Below are 25,418 nucleotides of genomic sequence, written 5' to 3'. Positions count from 1 at the left end.
GGTCAGCCTACTCTTTGTGCAGCAGTTCAAACAGTTCAGTCTGCCAGGGGTCAGGGGTAGTTGACAGTCCCACTACAACAGCTGACTACTAAGACCCTGGCACTACATAAGGGACAGAATACTGAAGAACAGAAGCTGCCCTGACTGACACGTTTTCGTCTTCTTCATCTGAAGTCTGATGCAGCAGAAAACTGCTCGGAGGTCCGCCACTCATCAACATGACAACCGTTTCTGTCATATTGAAAATGTCGACAAATGACACATTTTCTGCTGTTTTGTTTCACTTCATCTTATCTCAGCATTTTAATCCATTCAAACCCATTCAACAGCTGGGCACATTTGTAGCATTGGTTAGAGATAATTATTTTTATTAACAAAGCTGCTGTATAGAAATGTTATCTTGGAATCTTGTCACAATCAGGTGGAGCAATCCCAAACAATTCAAAGTTTGACATTCTGTGTTGTGTATGACATAATTTAGCTTAGTAGGTATAGAATATGGTCATGTAGAATAAGGTAGTACTTAAAAATAAATAGAAAGCAGCCAGTATGCTACCAATTAGCATGCTAATAAGCAAGTAGTTAATGGTGAATACTGTGACCTGAGGTGTTACCCAAAGAGGGTTTGATCCTAAAGAAACATTGATTTCACCAAAAGAAGGACTTAAGATGCTTAATGCACTAAATATGCATGTTCTTGAACTATAGTGTTTTTTTGAACTGCACACTGCTGGGTTGGCATTTTTGAAATTGGCTACATGGCTAACACCCTACCGAAACGTCTCCCCTGTAACTCTGTCACTGTCCTGTTTGACCTCAGTGGGAAGTGAATCTGTGGGAAGAAGGAACAGAAACAGCAGAAGATAAAGGACTGGAGCCTGAGAGCTAAAAAACCTTCGTGTGATAACTGGTGAACTCCCGCTTGTTTCTTGTGGCCAAAAATTACCTGAAATACTGAAACCAAGAATGTTAATACAGTACATCTGAATGGTTATTTTTCAGACCAATCAGAGTTCATTTTAAGTCAAACATTTGATGACTTGGGCAAAAGGAACTTCCTTTTATGTGCACAATAAATATCTCTGCGTTATCATTCACGTCTGTGATGTTCGTTTTAAAACCGAAGTGATACGGACTCCTTTCTATCTCCTTTGATTCATGGTAAGTACACATTTGGTGACTTTATTACACTTGAATTAAAGAATATTTTATCCAAACTAGAATTAATTTTCATCCTAGATTTTATTCTGAGTGCGTTTTAAATGATTCCTTTAATTCTCAAAAACTTTGATTACCTTGAGTAAGCTTAATTTTTTGTACTTCACAAATCACTTATAAGATATTATTTAAGCATATTACTAGCAAATTATATGACCTGCAGAGTTGTATTACATTTTACAGTATCATACTGTAAATGTCCCATTTTACGTTAATCCACGTTTTTAAGTTAAAACTGAGGCATGCATAAGAAAGCAAAGAATAATGGGTCTTATAACTAGAATTTGTATGAGTGAAGTGTTTAGACTCATCATTTTATAGTTAACTGATTACAAACATGTTTAAGTTTACTTCTTGACTGGAAAACAATGAGATGGTTATCACAATGGATCTGATGGAGATCGATGACAGCATATATATGAAGAGGAACCTCACCATGGAGGGTCTTGTGACTAAAGGTAACGTATCAACCTGAAAACAGACTTTAAGACACAACATCAATGTGTAAAACGATGTGAGTTTGGATAGAAATGTATTGATAAACTTGAAAACCTTTTATAACTTCATCTACTTGCCTGTATGCTCATAAACAGTTTTTCTAGAGTGTTTAATTCCTTGGGAGAGTTTGATGAAGAGGCAACTCTGTCCCTATGGATTATTTAGTTGTCTTTTTATTGTCGGTACAGTTGATTTTCAGAGAAGAAACCCTCCTTCCAGATGTGTCTCCGTGGGACTTGGATTACTGTGCGCTGTGCTGTTGGCTGGGAATGTAGGACAATTTCTCTACTGTAAGTTATTTCTGTGTTGTCACTTTGAATATTATTTTTATATTTAGCAACTACCACCTGGTGTTTAAGATTAACTAATCCAAGAAGAGCTCATGTTTAAAGATCCCATATTATACTCATTTTCACCTTCCAGTCATGTAAACCTATAAATCAGCTTTGCATGATCTGCATAAAAAAATGCTTATTATTTTTTACTGGCGTCAGTAAAAACCCCTCATTTCTCCATCTCTTTGAGTTCCACCACCCCACAAATAGCTGGGCAATCTGCAGATATAATTTAATAATACGAATAGGTGTGTGTTGGATCAAGACTGCTATAGCCTCCTGGCAACCATTTGCCTTCTGAGGCTACCTGCGATCAGCATTGTGAGGTGAAAAGAAAGCCTATGTAAGAGGTTCCAACGGCTTACTAGTCTCCTTCTCAATCAATCTGTTTCTCCATTAAAAAGTTACCGGAAACAGAACCGCTAAATGTTAAAATTAAAGGTGAACTTATCAAACAAGTTACAGAGTTGAGGTATATGGGGATAATTTTAGATTCTCAACTAATTTTTAAAAGCCATGTTAAAAAGATCTGTCAAACTCCTAGCATCTGTCAATCTTTTCTGTTTTAGGATGATAAGAAACAGTCTGACACCTGTTCCTCCTGTTTTTATATACTATGATAGTTTCACACCTGTCCTATGGTTTAACTCTCTGATCTCAGATCAACCAGTCAGTTATGAATTCTGTAGAGAGCCTTTACAACTGGGCCTTGGAAATTCTAGACAAAAAAACAAGAAGACACCATCACTGTCACATTTTAAGTAAATACAAGGTTTAAATTTGACTGTCTTCCATTATGTAAAGCTTGTGTTTAAATGTTTAAACGGACTTGCTCCTCAGCCTTTCTGCAGATACGTACAGAGACTGCAGGGCTGCAGCAGAGCAGCTTCAAGTGGCAACTGTAAAGTTTCATTTTGCAAAACATCTTTTGCTCAAACAGCTTTTTCTGTGAAAGGAGTAAAATCCTGGAACTCACTACCTGATCACTTGAAGCTTACTGCGAACTTCACCAATTTTCAGAGAGCCACCAAGTCATGATTGGTTCAGCAACAGACTTGTTCTCATGGTTAGCTGGTTGTACAAAGGCTAAATCTGTATCTTATCTGTATCCTAGTGTACCCAGTTGACTCTTTCTTTCTCCTTTTTAACTGTTATTTTAAACAATCTCAATAATCTAAAACCCGTGAGACTTTTCTTTCACAGATCACATATTCAGCCATACCATATCAGCAGACCTGATACAGGCTGGTTACAACACTGGAGCAGATCAGCTGCAGGGAATCTCTAATGCTTCAGCTGCAGAGAGAAAACTGTTTGAGGCCACATTGAGTAACTTGACAAAAGAAAAAGATCAGTTGCGGACAATCTATGATGACATGCAGAAGAAACATGATGAACTTCAAAGAGGAAAAGAAGAGTTGCAGACACAGTTTAACACGATGAAGACAAAAGGGGATGAGTTGCAGAGGAGTTACTCTTCACTGAAGAGTGACAAGGACCAGTTGCAAACAAGATACTCAAATCTGACCCAGAGTAAAAATCTACTTCAGAACAGATACCAATCACTGTCCACCCACAAAGAAGCATTGCAAGGCCGTTATAATACACTAGAGAGGGAGAAAGAGCAGCTACAGACCAATTACAGAAGTTTAGCTACAGAAAAAGACCAACTAGAGAAGAATATCGACAAAGAAAGAGGTGACCTGACGAAAGAAAAAGACCGACTGCAACAAAGTTTAAACACCCTCACACACGAGAAGAATCAGCTACAAACAAACTACAATGACATGCAGAAGAATCGTGACAACCTGCAAAGAGAAAAGAACGACTTGCAGACACAGTTTAACACAATGAGAACAAACAGGGATCAGCTGCAGAGGAGTTACACTTCACTGAAGAGTGACAAGGACCAGTTGCAAAAAAGCAAAGAAACATTGCAAGTCAGTTTTAATACTCTGCAGAGGGAGAAATATCAGCTACAGACAAATTACAGAAGTTTAGCTACAGAAAAAGACCAACTAGCGAAGAATATCGACAAAGTAAGAGGTGACCTGACGAAAGAAAAAGACCGACTGCAACAAAGTTTAAACACCCTCACACACGAGAAGAATCAGCTACAAACAAACTACAATGACATGCAGAAGAATCGTGACAACCTGCAAAGAGAAAAGAACGACTTGCAGACACAGTTTAACACAATGAGAACAAACAGGGATCAGCTGCAGAGGAGTTACACTTCACTGAAGAGTGACAAGGACCAGTTGCAAAAAAGCAAAGAAACATTGCAAGTCAGTTATAATTCTCTGCAGAGGGAGAAAGATCAGCTACAGACAAATTACAGAAGTTTAGCTACAGAAAAAGACCAACTAGCGAAGAATATCGACAAAGTAAGAGGTGACCTGACGAAAGAAAAAGACCGACTGCAGCAAAGTTTAAACACCCTCACACACGAGAAGAATCAGCTACAAACAAACTACAATGACATGCAGAAGAATCGTGACAACCTGCAAAGAGAAAAGAATGACTTGCAGACAAAGTTTAACACAATGAGTACAAACAGGGATCAGCTGCAGAGGAGTTACACTTCACTGAAGAGCGACAATGACCAGTTGCAAAAAAGCAAAGACACATTGCAAGGTAGTTATAATACTCTGCAGAGGGAAAAGAACGAGTTAAAGACCAATTACAGGAGTTTATCAGCAGTCAAAGATCATTTAAAGAAGGAGATTAACAAACTAGGTAAGATGTTTATCAAAAAAAGTTGAATTCATTAACTTGAAAGTGATTTATTATTCATCAACTGTAAGATTCTGAACCTCTCTGTGTTTGTAATTTATAGGCAGGCCCTGTCAATTAGCCTGGAAAAAGTTTGGTGACAACTGTTACTATCTAACAGCTGGAAAGAGAAACTGGACTGCAAGCAGAGACTACTGCAACACCCAAGGAGCTGATCTGGTCATCCTAAAAGGCACGGATAAACAGGTGAGAAAGAAATAAAGATGTGTTGTGGTGGAGAATGAATGGAGCAGAGACAGTTTAGCAATAAGAAGTAAACATGCTAATAGGACAGAATTCACTTTGTTAGAACTCAATCAGGTGAAACATAATGATCAGTATAAGGAGTTCTTGTGCCATAAACTGCATTACTTGAAAAAATAACAGTTGGAAAAATAATGTAATATTCTAAGAAAGTCTATCAGCTATCTCTTTAGAGGCATGGACTTCAACATAGTGTTGTTAGAACTGCTTTTTTAAGGACAGCTCACGCTGCTGCTTTGTGTTGGGTAACTAAAATAGCATTCAGTCACGTTTTGTGATCAATGCAGGTCTGAACCGTTTGTTGTATATTACAGGTTTTAACATACAGTTTGTAAATGGCTGATGGAGGTGGTTAAAACACATTTAGTCCTTATTCTGCATTAAACACTTTCAGGTTTGCAGCAGTTTTTATATTCCTGTTATGAATCTGTGTTATGTAGAAACATGAAGTTCTCCCTAACAGGAATTCTGAAACAGATGTGATAGTAGAACAAACCTTTTGTAATGGCTACATTTTGACATTTTTGGATGGGCATTTAAGTGTTGATCATTCTTGTGTGTGTTCTGTTAACAGGTATTTGTCAATGAGTTAATGGGATCTGGCGTAGAGGCCTGGATTGGTCTGACTGACAGCGTTACAGAGGGGACCTGGAAGTGGGTGGATGGGACTACGTAAGTTTGTTTCTGTAGGAAATTCAACCTGTTTGGACTAGGACATTTAACAGCAGTAAATGACTGACAGTCTGTGGCCTCCTTTGAGTTTTTGTCATTTGATTATCTAGTTTTTTTGTGTGCGATATAAATTACCCTTTAGGCCAGTAACAACATGTCTAACATGAGAAAGGATACACAGTTGATTTCTCTGATATGTTGCACTTCAGACACTCGCCGGCTTCCAACAGTTCCGTCGGGAACAAGGATTGTGTAGAAATGCGGCACAAAAGTCCATCTGGAGAGTGGTACGAAGAAGAGTGTTCTACTAGAAATGTCTGCGTCTGTGAAAAATGATATCCCTGTAATATAAAGATAACTGACTACATTTACACATCTCTATCCAAATCATCACATTTTAGTCTGCAGACAGACAAATCCTGAAGTATTTGCTTTATTAATTCAAAACAAGTAAACCTTGATGCAGTACCCTGTTAATGATTTCATATATTGAACATTTTGCTGATGATTTCTGTTTGCTCCAATGAATCTATGGCTATGTTGTACAAAACAGATTTTGCTATCAATGACTTGTCCTGATACTGTAATATGTTGTGGCCTTTGGCAAATCTTAATGTTGCACATTTCCATCTGTTTGGTGAATCTGAATGCATGTTAATGGATTAAAGATCCACAATAACGAATTGGATTAAAGATAAACAATAATGATGAGTTAGTCTCACCTGTGTGTCTATTTAGTTTCAGAGTACCTTCACACTTGTTGTCAGTTCATTAGTACATGTCCATAGGATCCTGTTTGTGCATGTGTGTATTTCAGCCTATGTGTGTGTAGCATGTTTTACAACATAGAGTAAAACTGAATTTCCCCCATTGGCATTAATACAGTACCCTCCTTGTTTTTTCATTACATGACACTTTTGCATTCTTACATTTCATAAGATAAGGTAGACTGGTGGGAAACCTGAATCCTAATTCATGACTAAAACCCTTTTCCCACATACGGATATCTCCTGAAAAACTCTGGAGATTATCCGGAGGGGCTGTATATGTGAGATCTACAAATGAAGAGATTGATACCTACTCTTTATACATTAAAGCATGCACTGCTATATATAAATGACATTGGTATATTCTTCATAAACAGTCATGACAGTGAATCTAAAGCCCTTTCACATATGAACTCCTGACAGGACAATTTCAGGACAAACAGGCTGACTCTTTTTTACTTCTGAGCTGTTAGGAAAAAGCCCACAAAAAACGGTGTCAATGGTGTCAGCGATCGTGTTCACACCCCATCTTGACAAGAGGGGACATTTTCATGAGCGCAGTGCACGAGTTACAGAGATTAAAGAAATGTTGGAACAGATCAAAATGATTATTTGTCACTTTGTGAGCTTTAGTTGGCTGGTCAGACACTTTGGATAGTTTTCTATTCAAGGTGGTTTATCAGGAGATTGTGTTTAAACAAGAATACTAGAGACTTTGTTACTGTATGTAACAAAACTGTATGAATAAAAACCCATTATACCAGGTTTTAAACATAATCAACTGTGAAAATTCTGCTTACAACGGGCCGTGTTAAAACAAAGTGTTAACAAGTCAGTGGCTATTTTTATTTATGTATCCTTTCTTTTAGCTGGGAGGACCCACTGAAACCGAGGTCTCTTTTCCAGGGGTGCCTGGCAAGCAATACAAAAAATTAAAACAGCACAAATATAAACATACAAACCATGTACATTTCAAAGATTTCCCATTTTAAAACAGTTGCAATTTCCTTCCCTAAGTAGTTCAGACACTAGATCTTTAAAAAACGTTGTATGAAACAAGAGAGGACAGCTTAGCCGTCCTTTGAAAGTTATCCCACATATTGAGTGCAGCAACACTAAAAGCAGTCTTTCCCCATTCAGTCCTAGACCTCGATATTTTCAAAGTGATCCAGTTTTGAGATCTGGTTGTATGGCTAGAAATGTTTATAGACAAGAGATTAGTCCGGTAAGAAGGGAGTTTACCAATGAGTGCCCTGTAAATAAACAAAATACTGTGCTGCTTTCTTTGTTGACCAAGCCTACAGATCGATAGAGGTCACAATGATGCGTTCGAAATCTGTCGCCTGTGATAAAACGAAGAGCACTGTGATATAAGGCATCTAAAGAGTTCAAGGCAGAAACAGATGAATGTGTGTATTTTTCTTTATGTGAAACATAACTTCATATTAGAATGTTAGTACAATTATAAACTGGATTAAAAGAACAACAAAAAACAAAGCCAAAGCCCATGTCTTCAACCTAAAAATATTTGTGATTTGAAAAGACCTCGTGTTGACCCACACAAACATACGAGCAGGCATGCTGCCACCTCGAGTCTGACACAATGTTAATTCTTAAGCCAATAGCAGGCTAAATCATTTGTCTGCACACCTACTATAATCCATTCAAACCCAATTAACAGCTGGGTTAGCATTGGTTTGTAGCATTGGTCAGAGATAATTATTTTTAAAAACAAAGCTGCTGTATAGAAATGTCGAATTCTCCATCCTCATTGGAGGAGGCCTGAGGTAAACTCACAGGCAGTTCCAGTGTAAAAGCAATCGCATCACATTGTCCATCCTCTTCAAGTGTGGACTGCCTACATCAGAGGATACACTCTCCAACAAGATGGACTACAGCATTTGAGGAGGCAATCTTCCTGCTCTTGACTTACATTAAACTCCAGAGCTGAGGTTGCTCAGTCTAGGTAGCTTTTCACATGCTGAATTCAAGCATCAGAGGATTCAGCTGACTACTTCCAAAGCATATTTTTAGGAGTTTTTGGCGCAATCAGATGCTATCAGGTTTGAGCAAAAAGAAGAGTTTCTTTTCTTTGATTTTTCGTAAGACGTCATTGAACACAACTGGACAGGAGCGCTGAAGAAAGCCCACTGATCCCTGAATTCACAAAGACACATAAAGAACTCGGCTCCTATAACCAGAAGACCACAGAGCAGTGCTCTGGTCGAATATCGGAATCCCGCTACCCTCCTCCTACATCTGCAATGAAGGAAACCTGCCTGAATCTGTTGATTTAATATTCAACAGGGTGAAGATCCAACCAACTTTGCAATGATCACCAGGAGTTACCCCAAGTAAGAGCTTTGGTCTGGGCAGAAATAGTTATTTTTCTTTTATAACCACTGATAATTATGCATCATTATTGACAAGACGTCACATTCTGTTTATTATCTGTTGTAAGCTGCTGCATTTGTTTTATTGTGATGAACCGCCGTGTTCACCTATGTGTGTAATGCTATGCTAGTTTACCTTCAGTCAACGGCTTTTACAAACAGAAAGAACAGTGTACCTGCCGATGAATCAAAGTCCGGCCACTGGCTTTCTGGTGTTTAAGTAACAGTTACTGAACTCAGCTCAGAGAGCTCAAACTATTTCAAAAGGCAGCCACACGGCTTCCTTTGTTGTCCACCATTTTGTCCATGTGTCTCTCTCCACCATCTTGTTTTCTCTCTCTCGCTCTCTCTCTCTCTCTCTCTCTCTCTCTCTCTCTTTCCCCACACACATACACACACACACACACACACACACACACACACACACACACACACACACACACACACACACACACACACAACTACACTTTTACACCTCATTCACAAGTTGAGCTTGATCATGTTTGTTTGCTTAGATTAGTTTATAATAGTTATTTGTTTGATTAAGTTCATTGATTTTGGATTGATGTTGCTTTGTTTAAATAAATTCTGTTATAATTTAAGAGAGCAGTTGTTTGTGATTACTGGTGTATTTACATTGTGATATAAGCTGGGTGCGAGGGCTTTGTGTACGGATTTCACGCCTTCAATTTATTAAATACAGTTATTCATTATTATTGATATTAGTAATCAAGTTACTAATTTGAGACTGATTTTAATGATATTTTGCTTATATATTTTGCTGATTTCAGGGTAGTGCACCCAAGTTGATTAAACACAGTTTAATGATATTGTTATTTATATTAATAATAATTAAATTTAATTATTAAAGAATATAACCGAAGTTGACTAGATAAAACCCCAACAAATGGTGCCCCATGTGAGGCCTGCAATAAAACCAGCTTTATTGCACTGTTAATGCACAGTAAGCTGAACTTTTAATCCTAAAAGAGATTTTTGGTTAACACCCTACAGATCCGTCTCCCCTGTAACTCTGTCACTGTCCTGTTTGACCTCAGTGGGAAGTGAATCTGTGGGAAGAAGAAACAGAAACAGCAGAAGATAAAGGACTGGAGCCTGAGAGCTAAAAAACCTCCGTGTGATAACTGGTGAACTCCCACTTGTTTCTTGTGGCCAAAAATTACCTGAAATACTGAAACCAAGAATGTTAATACAGTACATCTGAATGGTTATTTTTCAGACCAATCAGAGTTCATTTTAAGTCAAACATTTGATGACTTGGGCAAAAGGAACTTCCTTTTATGTGCACAATAAATATCTCTGCGTTATCATTCACGTCTGTGATGTTCGTTTTAAAACCGAAGTGATACGGACTCCTTTCTATCTCCTTTGATTCATGGTAAGTACACATTTGGTGACTTTATTACACTTGAATTAAAGAATATTTTACCCAAACTAGAATTCATTTTCATCCTAGATTTTATTCTGAGTGCGTTTTAAATGATTCCTTTAATTCTCAAAAACTTACCTCGAGTAAGCTTAATTTTTTGTACTTCACAAATCACATTTTACAGTATCATACTGTAAATGTCCCATTTTACGTTAATCCACGTTTTTAAGTTAAAACTGAGGCATGCACAAGAAAGCAAAGAATAATGGGTCTTATAACTAGAATTTGTATGAGTGAAGTGTTTAGACTCATCATTTTATAGTTAACTGATTACAAACATGTTTAAGTTTACTTCTTGACTGGAAAACAATGAGACGGTTATCACAATGGATCTGATGGAGATCGATGACAGCATACATATGAAGAGGAACCTCACCACGGAGGGTCTTGTGACTAAAGGTAACGTATCAACCTGAAAACACATTACAAGACACAACATCAAGAGTAATGAGCACAAGTATTCAGATGTGTAAACGATGTGAGTTTGGATAGAAATGTATTGATAAACTTGGAAAAACGTTTATAACTTCATCTACTTGCCTGTATGCTCATAAACAGTTTTTCTAGAGTGTTTAATTTCTTTGGAGAGTTTGATGAAGAGGCAACTCTGTCCCTATGGATTATTTAGTAGTCTTTTTATTGTCGGTACAGTTGATTTTCAGAGAAGAAACCCTCCTTCCAGATGTGTCTCCGTGGGACTTGGATTACTGTGCGCTGTCTTGTTGGCTGGAAACGTAGGACAATTTCTCTACTGTAAGTCTTTAAGATTAACTAATCCAAGAGGAGCTCATGTTTAAAGATCCCATTTTATTCTCATTTTCCTCTTCCAGTCATATAAACCTAGAAGTCAGCTTTGCATGATTTGCATTAAAAAAAAACTTGTACTTTATACTAGCGTCAGTAAAACCCCTCATTTCAGACTCTGCATGAAACTGTTCGTTAAGCTGCCATCTCTTTAAGTTCCACCCCACTTTCTAATGATTGGCTAGCTCTCTAGAAGCCTTTCGGGGGCAGAACGCTGCAGCACTGCCTAGGCTCGCCCACAGAAATAGCTGGGCAATCTGCCCATATAATTTAATAATACGAATACATATGTATTGGATCATAAGCGTTATAGCCTCCTGGCAACAATTTGCCTTCTGAGGCTACCTCCGATCAGAATTTGGAGGTGAAAAAAAAGTAATTCTTGTTGGGGTCAAATTAGCTTCCTCTTTCTTTTCTTGTTTCCGGGCTGTTGTGCAGCTCCTTGGCTATAAACAGTCAAAATTACTGGCCTAACATTAAAGTTCAATTAAATTAACAACGCAAAAAAAAAAAAAAAAAGGCTCAAGCTGATTCAATTTCAAGAAAAGGGGATTACATTTTGATACAGGCAACGATAGATAAAATGTGTATCTTTTTTGCATTAAAAATGGTGAGTCTTTTGGTTAAAAAGTGGTTGTCATTGCTTAAATTTAGGATGGACAATGTTTTATGTAACTTGAATGGTGCCCTCCATGTGTCTGGGCGTCAGAAAGTCTTCCCCTTTCCCCCCCTTATGGGTGTCCTAGGGGCTGCCAGGGCAGGGCTGCTCACCAGTGCTGGGAGAAGAGAGCCAATGTAAAAGGTTCAGATGGCTTTCATAGAGGTTTAAAGCCTTATTGTGAATTTCTTGGTTTCATATCCGAGAACTATCGCGTGATTTGCAGAACAAGTTGTTTAGCGCACTCTGCAGGCACATCCTGGGATTACTCAAACATGTGTTTACCTCATGATCTCAAACTTTACCCATGTTTAGTATGGAGTATAGTTCTAGTGTTAGTAGGCATCCAGAATTGTAACACTATAGTGTTTTTAAATGGGGATTAGCATAACAGGTCAACTTAAAAAGTGTGCATAAGAGAGGTAAATGTCTTTTTTTAAACAATCCCAATAATCTAAAAAATGTCAGACTTTTTTTTCATTTCACAGATCACATATTCAGCCATATCAAGTCAGCAGACATGATGCAGGCTGGTTACAACACTGGAGCAGATCAGCTGCAGGGAACCTCTAATGCTTCAGCTGCAGAGAGAAAACTGTTTGAGGCCACATTGAGTAACTTGACAAAAGAAAAAGATCAGTTGCACACAATCTATCATGAACTTCAAAGAGGAAAGGAAGAGTTGCAGACACAGTTTAACACGATGAAGACAAAAGCGGATGAGTTGCAGAGGAGTTACTCTTCACTGAATAGTGACAAGGACCAGTTGCAAAAAAGCTACTCAAATCTGACCCAGAGTAAAAATCTACTTCAGAACAGATACCAATCACTGTCCACCCATAAAGAAACATTGCAAGGTCGTTATAATACACTAGAGAGGGAGAAAGAGCAGCTACAGACCAATTACAGAAGTTTAGCTACAGAAAAAGACCAACTAGAGAAGAATATCGACAAAGTAAGAGGTGACCTGACGAAAGAAAAAGACCGGCTGCAGCAAAGTTTAAACACCCTCACACACGAGAAGAATCAGCTACAAACAAACTACAATGACATGCAGAAGAATCGTGACAACCTGCAAAGAGAAAATAATGACTTACAGACGAAGTTTAACGCGATGAGTACAAACAGGGATCAGCTGCAGAGGAGTTACACTTCACTGAAGAGTGACAAGGACCAGTTGCAAAAAAGCAAAGAAACATTGCAAGTCAGTTATAATACTCTGCAGAGGGAGAAAGATCAGCTACAGACAAATTACAGAAGTTTAGCTACAGAAAAAGACCAACTAGCGAAGAATATCGACAAAGTAAGAGGTGACCTGACGAAAGAAAAAGACCGACTGCAGCAAAGTTTAAACACCCTCACACACGAGAAGAATCAGCTACAAACAAACTACAATGATATGCAGAAGAATCGTGACAACCTGCGAAGAGAAAAGAATGACTTGCAGACAAAGTTTAACACAATGAGTACAAACAGGGATCAGCTGCAGAGGAGTTACACTTCACTGAAGAGTGACAAGGACCAGTTGCAAACAAGCTACTCAAATCTGACCCAGAGCAAAAACCTACTTCAGAACAGATACCAATCACTGTCCACCGACAAAGAAGCATTACAAGGTCGTTATAATACTCTGCAGAGGGAGAAAGAGCAGCTGAGGAGTGATTACAGAAATCTTGCAACTGTTAATGATCAGCTACAGAAGAGCATGGGAAAAGTTCAAGGTGACTTGATTAAAGAGAAAGACCGGCTGCAGCAAAGTTACAACAACCTAACACAAGAGAAGAATCAGCTACAAACAAACTACAATGACATACAGACACAGTTTAACACGATGAGAACAAACAGGGATGAGCTGCAGAGGAGTTACACTTCACTGAAGAGTGACAAGGACCAGTTGCAAAAAAGCAAAGAAACATTGCAAGTCAGTTATAATACTCTGCAGAGGGAGAAAGATCAGCTACAGACCAATTACAGGAGTTTATCAGCAGTTAAAGATCAGCTAGAGAAGAAGATCAAAGTCAAAGGTAAGATTTTTCTCATAAAATTTGATTTCATTTTAACTTTAAAGTTGGTATTTTAACTGAAGTGTGATATTCTGGGTCTCACCGTGTTTTTATTTATACAGAAAAGCCCTGTCAGTCAAGGTGGACAAAGTTTGGTGACAACTGTTACTATTTAACAGCTGGAAAGAGAACCTGGACCTCAAGCAGAGACTACTGCAACACCCAAGGAGCTGATCTGGTCATCATAAACAGCAGGGATGAACAGGTGAGGAAGAAATAAAGAAAGAATATCTTATATTTGTGAATATCATGTTATACTTCTTGTTAGGATAGTGTGCAGGTTATTGATAGAAGGAAAACCCTGACAGGGTGATCTTCCTTCACTATTACAACCCTCTCACTGAATATTACCCAGCTAATTCAGTCATCCATAAATCGACTTTAAATATTGATCTAAAATTGTATCTATATTATTTACAACAAGAATAGTCTGATAGACTCACAGTTTGAGCCTTATCTGCAGCAACAGGTAACCCTGTAGCCTTCTTAAAATGAGCTTACCAAGCTGCTTTACTCCCATTAAACTGAACTTTCCCACTGATGCATGGCACAAGACTTTAGTCTGCTAAATGAATTGTAGACTGAATTTTTCTTACAACGTTTCAGTCAGTCCTCCAGAGTCTTTGATTGGAGCATCATTACTAGAAACAGCCTGTTCTTTCAAAACAACAGTCTATTCTTCATAGCAACGGCCTGTTTTTTCAAAACAACAGTCTGTTCTTCATAGCAACAGTCTTTTCTTCATAGCAACGGTCTGTACTTTTAAAACAACTGTATGTTCTTCATAGCAACGGTCTATTCTTCATAGCAACGGCCTGTTCTTTCAAAACAACAGTCTGTTCTTCATAGCAACAGTCTCTACTTCAAAGCAATGGTCTGCTTTAAATGATAAACAGACCATTGCTATGCAAAAATGTCCTATTTAAAAGCCCTGTAATAGTAATATATTAATTAATGGAGCAGAGGCAGCATAAAAGTAAATAACATTTTTTTTTTTAAATTGTGCTAAAAACAGGTCTGATAAGTTTGGTTTATGTTACAAGTTTAAACAATCTGGTTGAAGGAGGTGATTAATGCAACACCAGAGTTTTAAATAAAAAAATGCAGGTTTGCTTCAGTTTTTATGTTTTTGTTATGAATCTGTTAGGTGTAATTCATGTATGCTATTAATTATTAATGTCATTTAGAAAAAATAGCTTTATATGCAGGAAGTCTGAGGCAAGGGATGTGATAATAGAATGAACATTTTGCAATAATTGCATTTTGACTAATCTAATTTTGTACAACTGTGTATCATTTTGTGGGTGTTCTTTTAACAGGTATTTGTCAATGGGTTGCTGGGATCGGGCGAAGATACCTGGATTGGTCTGACTGACAGCGTTACAGAGGGGACCTGGAGGTGGGTGGATGGGACCCTTGTCACAACGACGTAAGTTTATACTGCAAGGAACTTCAATCTTATTGGATCATGACATTTACCAGCAGTAAAACTGGACAGGTTCTTTCACTAATCATCATTTAATTTAGTGTTGAGATGAACTCTGCAAACACCCTCATTTTCACCATTCATATAATTGGATTGTATTATTAAAAGCATGTCATGGTAGCAGCAAATGAAAATACTGCACAATTCATACAGGATTCAGAAAGGTCTTATGACCCAACTCATTTTTAAAAGAATATTTTATTTGTGTGAATATGTTTAAAAAATTGAGATTGAGATTAAGAGTGGTGATTGGGTCTTTCAAACGTTTTAATTTAAAATATATTTAAAGAACCAATTTCTATGCAAATGGAGCTTTAATTAATAATACTGGTTAAAAATACATTGTAACACATTAGGCCAGGATCAACATGTCTGAGATGAGAGATGATACAGTATATTTCTCTGATATTTTTTTGCACCAGGTTCTGGGGTGTGGGGCAGCCTGACAACTATCAGGAGAGGGACCAGGACTGTGTAGAATTTTGGCAGTCAGCAACAGGGGGAAGCTGGAACGATGAAATTTGTTCGGTTACTAATGTCTGCGTCTGTGAAAAATAAGAACCAAGTAACTTACAGTTAATGATTGTGTGAACATATAGCTTGTTGATCTTTGACCTGGTAATTTTTTTAATTTGTTCATCGTCAACAAATCAAATTGAAAAGACTAAAACCAAAAATTTATTGTTCTCTGTCTTCTGTCTTTACTTGCGTAATCTTGGTAACACAAACTGTAGTTTAAAAACAGATTTTGCAATCAATGTTTGCAATCAGTCCAGATGCAGTCATAAAGTATTCTGTTGAATACTTTGGAATATCTTTATGTTTGCAAAGTGAAATCTCTCTGATTTATTCAAATGTTTTTTTACTAATGACTTGCAATGGCATATGTTACAAGGCATATACAGTACTTGCAAAATTTGAATGTATGTATGGCATTAATAATGTACTGTACAACACTATGATGATTACATGATACTGGTACAACATGATTTGTCTTTTTACCTTCCAAAAAAAATGCTTAAGTGTGCAAATGAGTCTGCTAGCTGAAATTTATTCCATCAAGACTTCATTTCTAAACTGTTTAAATAATGGATTCCACCAACCCTATATAGGTTAGAAGGAATTTAAACATAACATACGAAAGTGTACTAGAATTTGGACTGAAGCTATCTTTCTTAGCCTACAATGTGAAAGAACTCTTCTTTGATCAATAAAAACTACACTTTTAAACACCCTAGTTTAGAGATTTCATACGTATCACCAGGGTCCAAAAAATACATGGTAAAAGATAACATTGCCATGATTTGGTCTTGTTTGGTTTTGTGTTTCGGCGTGTCGGTTTCCATGTTTTGATTTCTCCTGTTCTTCCCTAGTGTTGCTGGTTTTTCCCTTGTGTGTTTCCTAGTTTAGTCTTCAGTGTTTCCAGTGTTATTTTGTCATTTCAAATCCTTGTGTCCCTCTCTGTTCTAGTGTGTCTTGATGTTTAACAGTGTCTTCAGTGTTTCATGTATTTGTCATAGTTGTCCTCAGTGTTTCTTGTCCTGCCTCTGTGTGTTTCTCTCCAGTTTAATTGCCCTCATTGTCTTCACCTGTGTCGTTAGTCTCACCTGTGTCTGATTACCCCATGTTTATTTAGTCCCTGTGTTTCTTGCCCTCTGTGTCAGTTCATTGTTGTTTGTAAGTATAGTAGTTGTCTGTCAACGTCAGAGTTTCTAGTGTTTCCTTGTTTTCCCTTTTTGGATTTTGTTCTTGTAAGATTTTGTATTGCATTTTGCATCAAGCCTTTTCGTTAAAATAAATAGTTTTTTTTAAGCATCTGCACTTGGGTCCAGTTCGTTATCAATCCTTGACAAACATTTGTTGCATTCAGTGTTAACATTAGCATGCTTGTCCAAATAGCTTATTTTAATAAAGTATCATAGGGAGGTTAGCCTTGCTTGCAGTAGCTATACCTTCAAAGTCAGTACATCCCAAACAGCATGAAGGAAGCTCCTGAATGTTGCTATTAGTGCAATTAGTTTGTGTATAAAGCAGGATATAGAATACACTGAATACTAAAATGGTCCACTAGGCTGATTGGAGGGTAACAGATGAAACCAGAATCTCTGTACACCAGGGAGTTGCAGAGGATAGCTGAATATATTCTTAAAAATATGTATTTTTAAATCCGACCCTTTAAATGGTGAATTTAATCTTATCATGTCTGGATGTAGGTATACATTACCATCCAATTATACCAAGCGACACAAAATCAGATTTGTTCCAGCAGCCAACAGAGACATCAACAAGATAAAGCTGTAAGAGCAAATTATGTATTATTTGAGTATTCATGGATCTTTTATCCCTTTTTTTACTCATGGCAAATTTTACTGTAACACATGTTAACTTGTTTTAATTACCTGTTTATAGTGATTTATAGGACAATTTCTTTCCTATATAGGTTTGATTCTTGTTGTTTCGACAGATGCTTTATACAAAGGGTTACCTTTTTAGACTTGAGAACTGTCTATGCACAATTATTCCTGTGCCTAAGGCAGCTAAAAGAATGATAATGCTGCCGTGACTGTTTGTTTTACTGATTATTGTCTCGGCTTCTTTCAATGACTCTTTAGCCTGTGAAACTGAATTGCCCTCCTGGGATGTTGTCTGAATCTGAATTCATCATGTCTTGTCCTGTGCTGTTAATTGTGTAAGGAGGCCGACTCACTCGCTGGAAAACAAATCTACCTATGGGTGCAAATGAAGTCACCTCACCTAACCATCATAGTACAATAGGATTTTTACTTATCATAAGCACGTAAGTCCACAACTTTCTGAGCAAAGCCAGTTTAGACAGAAAAAGGAGAACTTACTCACATTATCCTCCAACTGTTAGAATGGTAATTTGTTGCTCTGTGCTTTAGCCTACTTGGAAAAGTAAAGTAATAAAATACAGAAGGTCACATGCAAACATCTTTTCATGCTCTGTAAGTCTAACCAGACCAACATTTCTATTTGAGGCGCCTTGATCTTTTATTTTTAGTCAAGCGGCTTAAAGCGTTACCACACCACCCGCCTACGTCCTGGGGGGAATCCCATCTCACCACTCCACCACAGACGGTTTGGATCAGATTCATCACCAGGGGGAATGAAAAGGCTTGGTGCAATGAATGGTTGAGACGCCCCCCTCCCTTCAAGAGCAGCCGCACTCGATGCAACCGCCACCACACCCAGAATGATCCACATGCCAGAGCTTGGTGTCTCTGCCGGCTAAATACATCTGCTGTATGTACCGCTCACATGTTAGTGATTGTAAAAACGTGCCAGGTCTTCTTCTTTGTTATGTAACATGCAGCATGGTGTGGCTGCAAAGTGCTTTGTCAGCACTTGGTATTGGTTGGTGCTGTGTCATCTGTTTCAGGGTGCAACAGGGTGATAAATGGAGGTGGACACAGTAGAAGTAACACCTGTGTGAAATGATGCAATCCACCGCAGCAGCTCTGTAATATATGCTAACCATCCCACTTTATTGTGTGTCTGTTTGCCTTCATCAAAGACATGGTGATATAATGCTTTAGTCATTTTGGAAGTTGAGGTAGTTTTGTAAGACTGTTGTAATAGTTTGTCCAACACACAGATATATTGTGCTATTTCAAAGTTTTCTAATGCCTGGCATGCACTGTTAGATTGTGTAAATGTGGAGGTGAAATGTCATCTCTCACTGTACGAGTGGATCGTGTGCAACTCACAACCAGTGGCGATTCTAGAGTCTGTTGGGGCCCTATAGGCAAAAATCTATTGGGGGGGCCTCTAACTCGTGCCCTACAACCAGTGTTCAGAAGGGCAACGAAAGTGGGTGCTGTCAGATGGGGCACACTTAGGGAGTTGTCTTATCGTCATTGCAAAATTTGCACATTTCCCACTTCTGCTTTGGGCCCCCCAAACATATGTACATATATATATATATATATGTAGACATACGTCCCGGTCCATCTGTGCAATTGTCCCCCCCACCCCACCCCGCCGAACCATGTACCAGCCCCCACTGCAGTTAAATAGAATATCACAAGTTGTACAATCCAATCCAATAGCACCAGACTTAAACATCACTTAAGCAATTTATAACCACAGTCCAAATCCACACACCATCACTAACTGTGTCAATCATTGGGGTTTTATTTTCACAGATCCAGATATTTACAGCCCTCATCGTTTCACTCCCCCCCCTCTCCTCAAGTCCAGGGATTCTCTCTAAAGATAAAGACCTTTAAATTGATTTTAGAGCTTCCCATTATCATTACCTCAAGGAAGTTTTTATTTCTCCAACTGGAGTAAATGTGCATTTTCAATTTCAATCAATCAATCAATCAATCAATCAATCGATTCTATGAGGATCTATTATGAATATTATCTACATTATGAAGCAAAAAGTTTACGAGAATCTGACCAAATATGAAGCAGTTTGTGTTGTCAAGATATATGCAGGGATAGACAGTTAGCAGGAACAATGCAATTTTTTGTTTTGGACTTTTCAATAATTGAATGCAGAATATAACAAAGGCTTAAACATAAATGATATACATTCCCACGATCCTAAATTCATTATTTTTCACAGACGGCAACATTTTTAGCAAAACACCCGTCATCATTCCAGGCTCCCACTTGTCCCAACTGCACTATTTCTCCACAGTCCTGGTTCCCCTCGTGGCTGTTGGGCTGCCCTTCCTGCCAGTACCTGATGTGAAAGAAATCAGAAAAATAAACTGTTTGTCCTCTCTCATGCCAGACATGTTGTACATTAGATATATTTTGTATTTTATATATTATATATATATAGTTGTCCTACCGTCATTGCAAAAATGTATTATATTATATATATTATATATATTATAAATTTGTTTATATTTTTGGCAAAATAAAAATAACTGATGTGTAAGGTCTTGTGCTGGTCCTACACCAAACAGAATTTCAAGCAATTTCAAGGTCACAGACAGATTTCCATAGTCGGAATAAAATCAGAAGAGTTTAATTAGAGTTGGGGTGCGCTCCTCTGATCCCTATCGTTTGATGCAAGGTGGTCATAAAACTCGTACCAAGCTGTTTTAAGGCAGTGTTTTTCTCGTCTTTGCGTTGCTATAAAATCAAACATTTTTGATACAATCACAGGTGTTAAGTTGTGCCTCATGCAAATTGTGTTGTTCAATGAAGTGACCATTGTCAACAACCAATGGGAGTGATCTCGCCTGCCCAAACAGGAAGCTGCAAACTAGTAAATATGGCCGGAAGGGAAAGGAACGTGCAGCTCTTGGGAACTGTGGGGGGAGAAACTGGTGGAGTTGTGAAGAGAGCAGAAACGCCTCTTTGAGAGGTCCTCCCCTTTGTGACATGATTGAATGAAGAAATTGAAAAAGGTGGACAGTAACTGGTGCGACCTTGATAGGTTCACTTAAAGGCAGAAGGCGATTTTTTTGATCCAGCAGATGTCGCCCTTGAGCACCAGCATGAAACCAAAACAACTCGCGCTGCATTGTTGTGTTAGCATGCTAATGCTAGTGATCTTTATTATGCTGGTATCTTCACACTGCATGTAAATTTACCTGAAATGAGCGTGATCTAGAAACACAGTTAAGCAGTGAGTACAGTATGTTATTCTTCTTTTCTCTAGTCCCTCAATTAAACTACTTTTATACACGAGGGGAGGAGTCAGCCGGCCGTCCCGGCGATGTAAACAAACTGAAGATAGGACTCTGAAAACTCTGAAAACATCACAGACAGTGGGACTCGGGTGTTACACCCATTGTAGACAGTCATGACTCACAGAGTTATTTTCAGAGGATATTCTTGATTTCTGCTACATTTAAGTGTGAAAAATCTCATACTGTGCCTGTTGTTCGGTTTTTAATCGTCTTCTTTGGTACAAACAGGATCAAACGTCAACAAGGAATTCTTGATCACTCCATCAGCTTCTCCTTTTTGGCTTTCAGATCAAAAGTTGTACATTTCAACCAGGTGCATGATAGGAAATAATTTCAAAAGGAATCTAGTTGTGGCCTAGCAGTTAGACCCTGCAAGATCTCCAGTCAGTGATACAACGGGAGGGTGTCAGACGTTAATGTTTTAAAGTCTTTCTTAAGTCTTCTAATGTATGGAAGGCTTTAGTCCAACAGTATATTACCTGATTCAACAGATCAAGTTTTACAGCCATATGTACTCGATTTGTGGTGAAAAAGGCAAACATACAGTCTGCAGTTAAAACTTACGTAGTGGTGACGGGGGTCCCATCCACCCACATCCAAGTCCCTTCCTGAAGACTGTCAGTCAGACCGATCCAGGCATTTATGTCCAACCCCAGCAACCCGTTGACAAATATCTGTTGGTACAACACATGGAGAAGACAGGAATGATCCAAACTTTAATCATGTAAAACTTCACACTCTTTGTTGCTTTCTTTAAAACAGGTCTCAACACATTTTAATTTACTGCTTCTTTCTCATACGTTCATCACATCTTTTACCGAAGTCTCTTCATTTAAAGCTCCTGACGCCTCTTTATGATCGTCAAAAGCAAACGAGACCAATCAGCATCAAGACTGATCTTTTCTTAAATCTTAGTTTTAATGCCTGAAACCACTGCTGCAGAATAAGTGTCAGACAAAGCGATGACCCGCATTTGACTGTTGAAATAAAACAGAATGAGATTCAAAGAAACAAAAAACTATATGTTGTAAAAAAAAAAAAAAAAAAAAAACATTTTCAAACTGTTCATACTGTTTGAGAAAATTAGAAAACATAAATTCACGCATAGGCCGCCATTGTTCTATACACCTTGACTGGAAAAAGCGTTTCTTACATTTTGTGTTTTAGAAAACGACCTTACGAGAAGACTTAGGCCGAAGCAGAAGTGTTGTTTGTATTCAATCATGTAGAAGTGGTTTTGGGCTAATATTTTATGTTGTATTTGAATATCTTACTTTTACTCAATAAAGTTGTAATACTCTGTTTTTTTTAACTGTGCACCTTGAGTTGTTCTGTGTATGAATGGTGCTGTGAGGGCACTCACTCTTTCTGCTCAGGGAGAGTGGTGAGAGAATCAACTCATTGCAATCAGGTGTGTGTGGCACTGATTGGCTTTGATAGAGCTCAGGTGTGGGGAGTTTTTATATACTGTGAGTCTCCAGTGTTCTGTGCTGCCTCATTATCTCACCTTCAGAGGTAGTGAGAGGTTCTCCCTTTGGTGTCTGGAGTGGTTGTGTGTATCTATAAACACCAACTAAGAACTTTCTGCATTAGATTTCCATTGCCTGTCTCCCAGTGTATAACTTGGGGTGCTGGATAGTTTCGTGTCTACTCCAGCCTTTTGTGTTATGAAAGGTCTCCCTGGCAGCCTTTGCTTTTTGTTTTATGTTTTCTGGGTCTCTTGGACAATTTTGGTTTTGAGTCAGCTGCTTGGCAGCAGTGGTTTAGTTAATCCTTTTCGGTGCATTATTTAGGTTAGGAAGCCTGTTGTGACTCTATACAGTTTTCTTGTTTTTTTTCCCCCGCTTTCCAATCTATTGTGATTTTGTGGTTATCCTTCTGGGATAACTTTGAGACACCCCTGGGTCCGCACTTGCGTCCCAACCCCCCCCCCTTCCTGACAGGTGCTCTATACACAAATGTGCCTTGCCTTTGTTTCTCACTTTCTTTCTTTCTGTCTTACCTGTTTCTCCCTGCTGTTAATGATGGTCAGATCAGCTCCCTGGGCGAGGCAGTCGTGTCTGCTTGAAGTCCAGTTTTTTTTCACAGTTGAAACATAGTAACAGCTGCCACCAAATTTCTTCCAGTCTGTCTGACAAGCCCCGCCTGAATAGTGAAAACAGACATAATATCAATCAAATGCTAAAAGACTGACTATTTAAACATTTAAGAAAACCATCTTACCTTTCTCTTTCTCCACTATCTTCACCAGCTCCCTGACCTTGTTGACTAACTCTCGGCTCTGTGTTGTCAAATTAAAGTAATTGGTGTCCAACTCTCTGAGTTTTATGTTCATCTGCAAGGTGTTGTATCTCTGCAGAAGCTCCTCTTTTTCTTTCGACAGGTTACTGAGTTTGGCCTCACAACTTCTTTGGTAGTTGAAACTTGCAACTGAAAAATACAAAGATACTTTAAAAACCATGCCCATAAATGTTGAAATATTACTTGGATAACTACATTTTTTTAAATGCCAAGTTATGTTTGTCTCATATTTCAATTTTTTTGTTGTTTTTTTGTTTTTTAAAGATTTATTTTTGGGCTTCTTGTGCCTTTAATGGAGAGATAGGACAGTGGACAGAGTTGGAAATCAGAGAGAGAGAGTGGGGAACGACATGCTGGAAAGGAGCCACAGGCCAGACCCGAACCCCGGACGCCCACCTGGAGGACACCAGCCTCCATACATGGGACACGCGCACTAACCACTGTGCCACCAGCGCCCCTCTAACTTTATCAAATGATCTATAACGAAAGCTTTCTTTTTTATACTTTTGAAATGAGAATGCGATCAAAGTACTTACGATAGATGAGCTGTCCTATGTTACAGGCCAACAGGAGAACAAGAAGTAGCCCAAAACTCACAGTCGTACATCGAGGGGGCATCTTATTTGTTCTGTGAAAAGACACTAAATCTAATGATTAAAAAAAAAAAATCACATTCACATTTACGGAATTTGTGCCAATAGTCAAATACAAACAACTTCTCCATCCAACCAAATATGACAGAAACCAATTATTCATGGTATATTGACATTGTGCTAGAACAATATTTCTGAGACATGCACACACACAGGGATGATGCCAGATGAAAATGACGTTCAACACATCCATAAAAAGCTCCTGGAGCTGCTCTGGATGGTTAAAATAAGTCTTTCTCTTGCAATAATATAACATCAAGAAGCAACCACCCAGCTAATTTGGCTTGCTAACGTTTGGCTAGCTTCACAAATGATCAAACTGCATGTGACCCATGATATAAATTTTCTTATTTTGATAAACCTTGTTGGTTATTGGCAGCAGAGGATGTTCAATTCAAAAGTGAGTAACTAACATCATGCCGATATGTTCAGTCTGTCACTTTATTGGCTGACGCTCAGGATGCTCCCTTGTGCCTCAAAATTCAGGAAACTGATTAATTTTAGTTCATCAGAATGTCAGACTTAAAAAGCAAAGTAAAAGTAAAATTGTTGATTAATACTGTAGAGAGTTATACTGTACTCTTAGTGTGCTCGTCATCATATTCCATTGAATCCATTCTCATACTGGTCTCTCTGGTTTTCCTGTTTAGAAGAGATATTAAAGGAAAAATATGAAGCAACTATTCCACTTATCAGGGTAAAATACTTACATATACAATATAAATACTCTTTTGTAAAGTCTTCTTTATGGTTGCTCCAAAAGTCTTTCCAAGGATTAAGTCAAGATCAATTATTTGAATTGAGATGTAAATTTTGGAACGTACACAAAATCAAGCTGTACTTGAGGTCACTTCAGAACTGACTTTGAAATGAGATAATTTGAAATTTAAAGGAAATAGTCATCATTGCAAGCACAAATAACTCTTGTAAAGTTGAAAGTGATTTAGCTTGGCTTGTATCGCCACATATTTAGTATCAGTAAAGTATTTATAATAATCTGACAACAAAAAAGTCCCTGAAAATGTTCTTACCTTTTGGATCTGTGAAAGTTAAAACAGGCCACTAACGGTACAACTGCATTGACATATAACACTAAAATGTACATGGCAACACCCACAGTATGAGAATAGGATGTTCATTTTGCCCATGTCATCAGATTTATATTTTAAACTTCTGACTGGTTCAAAATAAAAAAGATGAAGCACAAATATTTTCATTATCACACGGACATCATCTTGTTTCTGTTCTCCTTTCTAAAGTTTTAATTTCCAAATAGGTATTCCAAGAAAGCTATTTTAACAAAGCCAACCCAGCCCACCCCCCCCCCCCCCCCTTTCATGGAAGATAAGATCTCATAAAATTATAAATTGGTTATTGAACTCTTGACTATGTAACCATTACTGTTT

The 25,418-nt window shown here is 38.1% G+C and overlaps 2 protein-coding genes across 3 annotated transcripts; one reads left to right on the top strand and one right to left on the bottom strand.

Annotated features, from left to right (window-relative positions):
- The first annotated feature begins 1,115 nt into the window (after window positions 1–1,115).
- Window positions 1,116–17,198, top strand: LOC114921234 (myosin heavy chain, cardiac muscle isoform-like). Its single transcript, XM_065959066.1, has 12 exons — window positions 1,116–1,161; window positions 1,565–1,676; window positions 1,905–2,006; window positions 3,255–4,790; window positions 4,891–5,033; window positions 5,665–5,762; window positions 5,972–6,049; window positions 11,923–11,978; window positions 12,323–13,858; window positions 13,960–14,102; window positions 15,217–15,326; window positions 15,806–17,198. Exons 2-12 carry the CDS (start codon window positions 1,592–1,594, stop codon window positions 15,939–15,941), a joined length of 4,023 nt encoding a protein of 1,340 aa, XP_065815138.1. The 5' UTR covers window positions 1,116–1,161; window positions 1,565–1,591; the 3' UTR covers window positions 15,942–17,198.
- Window positions 17,199–19,514: 2,316 nt separating this feature from the next.
- On the bottom strand, window positions 19,515–25,221 carry LOC109998113 (C-type lectin domain family 6 member A). Of its 2 annotated transcripts, none has more exons than XM_065958774.1 (7): window positions 25,044–25,221; window positions 24,593–24,654; window positions 23,896–24,000; window positions 23,282–23,488; window positions 23,061–23,203; window positions 21,623–21,732; window positions 19,515–20,097 (listed from the first exon to the last, which is right to left on the bottom strand). In XM_065958774.1, the coding sequence occupies exons 1-7, from the start codon at window positions 25,115–25,117 to the stop codon at window positions 19,965–19,967; spliced, it is 834 nt and encodes a 277-aa protein (XP_065814846.1). In that variant the 5' UTR covers window positions 25,118–25,221; the 3' UTR covers window positions 19,515–19,964. The 2 variants fall into 2 exon arrangements, with proteins under 2 accessions (XP_065814846.1, XP_020508501.2); XM_020652845.3 differs by having other exon boundaries at window positions 23,896–24,006; window positions 25,044–25,218.
- Window positions 25,222–25,418: the final 197 nt, after the last annotated feature.

This window comes from Labrus bergylta, chromosome 9 (genome assembly GCF_963930695.1).
Source record: "Labrus bergylta chromosome 9, fLabBer1.1, whole genome shotgun sequence".
Classification (NCBI taxonomy): domain Eukaryota; kingdom Metazoa; phylum Chordata; class Actinopteri; order Labriformes; family Labridae; genus Labrus; species Labrus bergylta.
The sequence above is the reverse complement of the archived record's forward strand: the minus strand, read 5'-3'. Positions and strand labels throughout refer to the sequence as shown.

What these genes read in the sequence shown, in the direction of transcription:
- LOC114921234 (XM_065959066.1), top strand. Translation starts at nt 1,592, where the DNA reads ATGGTTATCACAATGGATCTGATGGAGATCGATGACAGCATATATATG. An exon ending in AAGTGGGTGGATGGGACTAC is followed by an intron (nt 5,763 to 5,971) that starts GTAAGTTTGTTT and finishes GTTGCACTTCAG; the next exon opens with ACACTCGCCGGCTTCCAACA. An exon ending in GGGACCCTTGTCACAACGAC is followed by an intron (nt 15,327 to 15,805) that starts GTAAGTTTATAC and finishes TTTTTGCACCAG; the next exon opens with GTTCTGGGGTGTGGGGCAGC.
- LOC109998113 (XM_020652845.3), bottom strand. Translation starts at nt 25,117, where the DNA reads ATGTACATTTTAGTGTTATATGTCAATGCAGTTGTACCGTTAGTGGCC. An exon ending in CATAGGACAGCTCATCTATC is followed by an intron (nt 23,489 to 23,895) that starts GTAAGTACTTTG and finishes TGTATTTTTCAG; the next exon opens with TTGCAAGTTTCAACTACCAA. An exon ending in GATAGTGGAGAAAGAGAAAG is followed by an intron (nt 23,204 to 23,281) that starts GTAAGATGGTTT and finishes TTCACTATTCAG; the next exon opens with GCGGGGCTTGTCAGACAGAC.